This window comes from Cryptotermes secundus, unplaced genomic scaffold, assembly GCF_002891405.2.
Source record: "Cryptotermes secundus unplaced genomic scaffold, Csec_1.0 scaffold106, whole genome shotgun sequence".
NCBI classification, from domain to species: domain Eukaryota; kingdom Metazoa; phylum Arthropoda; class Insecta; order Blattodea; family Kalotermitidae; genus Cryptotermes; species Cryptotermes secundus.
The window spans coordinates 24,176-29,998 of NW_019734310.1; the positions used below are offsets into that span (position 1 = coordinate 24,176).

A 5,823-nucleotide genomic window follows, 5' to 3' on the forward strand; every position below is an offset into this window, starting at 1 on the left:
GGCCCTTGATTATCACCGTAAAATTGAATGCCAGGTTTCGCGTCCTCGCCACAAGTTTTATATTAATAAATTTGCACTACCGTCATGTAGGTATAATTTAAGTTATGAAATTAAAAGTTCGAAGTTTTTAATGGTATGATATTCATACCAAATATCATGAATATCCACTAATAGTTATTACGGGGAATCTTATAATACCATAACCCTTCTTATTTGTGAAGTAAGGAAGGAAGTATAGAACCTAGTGTTACTGATTGTGGTCCTGGTTGACAAGTTGTGAAGAAATAAGAAGAGTTGACATATTTCAAGAACTTAGAGGGCATTACAATTTCCCTATCATAGGACAGAGGTTATGGTGCCGGTAAACCCACGAAAGGGTACAGGGTCATTTGTAAGGTTCACAAAATGATCATAAAATTGATGACAATTTTTAGAATTATTTTATTTACGAAATAAATTAAATATTACACAGTATCTTTCCATCACGCTTTCCTAAAATGAAAGCATCAAATAATATCCACGATATTACAAGTTAAAGGTGGATGTCATATGACAGCGATCAGAAAATATGATTCGAAACGGAAAACACAAAGTAGCAGCAATAAATGGTGTATGAGGTTCGTGACGTACGCGCCTAGTAGCCGTACGCGGTTCCCAATCCGGAGAAGGAGAGGTGAGCCACTGCAGGAGCAGCAGAGTATGCTACTCCGAGTGGAGCAGCGACTGCAGTCTTGGCTATGGCTGGGGAGTAGGCAGCTCCATAAGCAAGCGCTGGCCCAGCACTGTATGCTCTGATTCCAGCGCCGTATGCAACTGCTGGGGCGGCGCCATAAGCAAGTGCTGGGGCAGCACCATAGGCCCTGTATCCGGCACCATAAGCAAGTGCTGGGGCAGCACCATAAGCCCTGTATCCGGCACCATAAGCAAGTGCTGGGGCAGCACCATAGGCCCTGTATCCGGCGCCATAAGCAAGTGCTGGGGCAGCACCATAAGCCCTGTATCCGGCGCCATAAGCAAGTGCTGGAGCGGCACCGTAAGCTACGGCGGGGGCGGCAATGGCATGGGCGGCGGGAGCATAGGCAAGAGCGTCGTTGCTAATGCGAGTGTCATACTTCCGGACGCTCGAGTAGGGGGTGTCGACAGCCTTCGAGTATTGAGAAATGACGGAGTTGCCACCAAAGCCCTTCACTGTGCTCTCGTGCGTGGAACCCACAGAGCCGTAGTCGAGTGGGGCTGTGTACGTGCTGTAGGCTGCGGGACCTCCAGCGTGTGCCACGGCGACAAGAACAGTGAGACACAGGACCTAGAAACGTAGCAGTATCATGAAACAAGACAATATCGGAACTACACTGAAGCCACGGAAAGAAGTCCCATGGATGGCGGGGACTATGTCCTTAGAGGATTCTACCGTTCTTCCTGCTGCTGCATTCTTCTCCAGCCCCCTTCTGGCCTATATCGGCTTATTGTGTGATTAATCACTACCAATATTCCTGTGACCAGAACACCTAGACCAGGCATGTCAAACTCAACTTGTACAGAGGCCCACCTCAGCCCTATAAATAATAGTCCAGGGCCGCACTTCAAAACAGTAATATCCATTAGATTTTGATACAAGGAAATTTTAATTCTATTTATTATTTAGGAATAATTTCAATATAATTACCTAAAGTCACATATCTTACAGTTTTAAAAAGCAAGAGAATGCCATTTTTGACAAGTATCAAACAGCTTTTCAATAGGTAAAAAGAGAGATTACACAAGAAATTATGTTAGAAATAGCAAAACATTGAATTTCCTGCAGCCTGCTAATTTATGTCTGTGTGAGACTTCTTGTCGTCTGGTCTGTTGGAAAATTGTCTTTACAAAAAATATTTCTACTAAAATTTTAATATTGATTTTAATATCAATTATTTCTAAAAGTTGAGGGGCAGCACTTTGTGGCTATGGGGGCCGCATATTTGACACGGCTGACCTAGACGAACGGAGGGAACTTCTTTCGTTGGCCGCAGTATAACTGCATGGAGCAGACTCATTGTTCGGAAGTTGACAGTCGCTCTGTTAGCTTACAAAATTCCCTGCCATATGGAATCAGAAATTGTATTTCTCTGTTCTCAAGAATCTTCTACTGAACCCATTCCTGACCCACTTGAATCCAGCCCACACACTGTTTCCTTAAGACCCACCTTAATCTTCCCCCATCTGTGCTCACCGACCAAAATTATGTATGCATTTCTCACTGCATTTTTAAATAAATTAAGGATATAAAAACGAAGTGATGTGATGTCACATGTAGTTTCTCTTATTTACTGCCGTATCGCCATACAATTATCGCTTTATAAATTAAAAGATTACCAAGAACCAAAACAGCTGCGAACGTGTTGCTTTATGTATTGCAGTTGCCTAGCAACAACACCGGATACGGAGAAATGGAGGAATGAAACTTGTGAGACAAAATCGCTGTAAAGCCATGTTATAGACTACTGCTCTATACTTCAATTTACACCCTCTAATCTTTAATACGGCCGGTCACGGTAGCCGAGCGGTCTAAGGCACCTACTGTTTTCGCTCGCTTGGAAACCGGGATCGTGGGTTCGAATCCTACTCAGGGAATGGATGTTTCGTTTGTGTGTGTGCGTTTTTCTGTGTTTGTGTACAGGTAGAGGCCTTGCGACGAGCTGATCACCCGCCCAAGGAGTCCTACCGAATGTGTAATATCTAGAAAAACCGAAGTGAACGGAGAAGTTATTGGAGGTAGGCCTGGGCCCACTGGGGCTGTAGTGCCAAGGAAAAAAAACTTTGATACGTAGTTATGGACTGGCTATTTATCATTAATAATCGAACTACTTAATAGATTCACCCTATGAAACCAAACTTGTCCGACAGTTCACATGGGCAATGTTTACCTACAATTATTATTTTTATTATTATTGCTAGTGGGGTGGGAACAAGTCCGTTGTACTGCGGCCACTTCTGGCCTATTGTACCAGCCCCAGATGATAGGTGAGGGTGATTGTGGAGCAATTGGTGGAATGAAGATTGGCAGGGGAAACCGAAGTACTCGGATAAAACCTGCCCCAGCGCCACTTTGTCTGCCACAAATCTCACTTGACCAGACCCAGGATTGAACCCGGGCTGCCGCGATGGGAAGCCAGCGACTAACCGTTGAGCTATGGCACGGCCTTGACCAACAATATGAAAATGAAGTGAAATCCCTGGACATGCATTTTGATAGAAGACTGACATGGGCAAAGCACATAAAATCCAAAAGAAAACAGCTCAACCTAAAAGCGAAACAAATGAAATGGCTACTCGGAAGATCAACACTATCAACAGAAAGCAAACTCCTCCTATACAAAGCAGTACTAAAACACATATGAACCTAAGGAATTCAGCTATGGGACAACCTCCAATTCCAACATCGAAATCCTCCAGCATTTTCAATCCAAGTCTCTCCGATCCATTCTGAACGCATCTTGGTACATAAACAACCACAGGATCCATGAAGATCTACAAATGAACACAGTGCTCAGTGAAATAACAAATACTTAAGAAAATTAGAAAACCACACCAAGGCACTAGCAGTGATCCTACTGCGCAATAACGAAACTGCACATAGACTGAAAAGATACACCGTCATAACTCTACCAGACAGACCTCAGTAAAAGCCCAATAAAAGAATTAAAGTGATAAATAACTAAGTGAAAAAAAAGAACATCATTGGATATCCTTCTCGAAAACAGTATTTAGAAACTGGAACTCTAATGATGATGGACGTACCGTATATGCCACCTACAAGACTACCCTGCTGCAGATAAGTGACGATGTTCGTAACACATTGGTCTGATACAGAGTGAAATTTGAGGTGAATATGAATATTATAGTTTTCTGTTGTGTGACGCTCTGCAGTTTGACAGATAAATGCCAGCGTTTCCGAGGACCGTAATCATCTTTATCTATCACAGATAATCACGATACAAAATTGAGTCTATTAATCGCAACGTCCTTATTTAAAATAGGCTCTATATTACTTCAAGCATAAACAAACACATACTATTAACACGCAAATGTTTCCTTCTTTAACCCTTCCACAGCAAGGCATTAGGGATCTCGCTAAAAACACTTGCCTTTTAGGTGTGTACTTAGTTTTTCAGAAAACCCCTGAAAGAAATGTTTCTGCCATGTATAGATATTCGAAGTTAGCTATTCGAAGATTTAAACAACATGAATTGTATATCACGAATGCATATCTGCAATGAAGTGTTTCCTTAACATGCACAAACCCTCAGGATGGTCTCTTTAGACCGAAACATATCTGGGTATTAACAACAGGAGAAAAAAACAAGGTATACTTAATGATGACCTACATCTCGTGGGGTGGGGTGAGACTAAATCCACTTGGTACGTCGATCACTATTTGGCCTGTTGTACCAGCCCCGGATGATAGATGATGATGAAAGTGAAGCAGTCGGTGGAAGAATTGGCAGGGGAAACCGATGTACTCAGAGAAAACCTGCCCCAGTGCCACTTTGTCCACCACAAATCCCACATGACCTGACCTGCGCTCCAACCCGGGCTGTCGCGTTGGGAATCCTGCCACTAACCGCCCGAGGTATAGCACACGCCCCATGATGTGCATCTGATTTCCACGCGTACAACAGTTTTATGTGATTACAGATCCTGTATTTTGAGTTCTGTATAAGTTTTCTACGAGTGCTTCTTAATTCGTTTGTCAGATAAATATTGGTAATCAACAGATAATAATTTAAATCCACGAGAGGAACCGTCAATCAGACCTTAACAGCTTAGTCAAGAACCCACTATCATCACATAAATATAAACCAAAGCGTCCAGTCTCCCTTACGTACAAAAAGAACGAAACAATTATATGACATTAAAGGTGAATCTCTAAATAATTACCTTCAATAACATTTTTCCTGGTGTAGTTTTCAACTGGTTCTAATGAAACTTTACAACAGTCTGTTCACGAAAGAGTTGAGACATCATTTTTATACTCCCGAAAAATGTGACGTCATTACAGAACGGGTTATGGGGAGGCAGCTTCCCTCTCCCAGTGCCACATGAAAGAATCTGCGAACAGTGGACCGTAGGTGTGGGTTTGGTCGGGGCAGGGATCGGTTATTGTTCAGATATTGTCCCTACTCACAGCAAGAGCGGCATATGTACATACAACCATGTACGAATAATTTGACTGTCCACGTAAGGAAACTTAAACTAAACGCTCAATCAATTTGCTGTGAGATGTGTAAAGATACTTATGAACCACTATTATTTCACTAACTCGACGGAGCAAAGGTCTTCCTGAGAAGCTGTCAGTCAGCCAATGAAAACATCCCTCGCTTCTAGAACGAAGGTTTTTTAACATGTTCACGGCAGCCTGCCACAGCCAATTTCTTTATGGTTGACTTTAATATTACTTTCTCTAGAGAATCCAAATTTGTTTCTCCCTTAACACAGATCAGTCAGGAAAGCTATTAAATTACGGGCTTCAAATGAGATGAATCACAGTTCGATCCCCGACAAGAACAAGGGATTTTTCTCCCTTTCACAGCTTCCAGACAGATCCTGGGGCCCAGTCAGCCTCCTAACCAATGTGTACTGAGGCTTTATTCCCTTGGGGTAAAACGGCCGTGGAGTGAAGCTGACCATTTACCTCCATCTGATGCCGAGGTTGCGAATTCGTGGAGGTATAATTACACTTCCTCCCATGCCACAGCATGGTGCTTAATTAAACCACAGGGACAATTTTACTTTTCCTTACCACAGTATAGTGAAATATATGACACTTTGGTAAATATACAGTTA

At 42.6% G+C, this 5,823-nt stretch overlaps 1 protein-coding gene across 1 annotated transcript; it reads right to left on the reverse strand.

Annotated features, from left to right (window-relative positions):
• Window positions 1–478: 478 nt before the first annotated feature.
• On the reverse strand, window positions 479–4,966 carry LOC111868448 (cuticle protein 21.3). The gene is made up of 2 exons (XM_023859080.2): window positions 4,918–4,966; window positions 479–1,303 (listed from the first exon to the last, which is right to left on the reverse strand). Exons 1-2 carry the CDS (start codon window positions 4,927–4,929, stop codon window positions 635–637), a joined length of 681 nt encoding a protein of 226 aa, XP_023714848.1. The 5' UTR covers window positions 4,930–4,966; the 3' UTR covers window positions 479–634.
• Window positions 4,967–5,823: the final 857 nt, after the last annotated feature.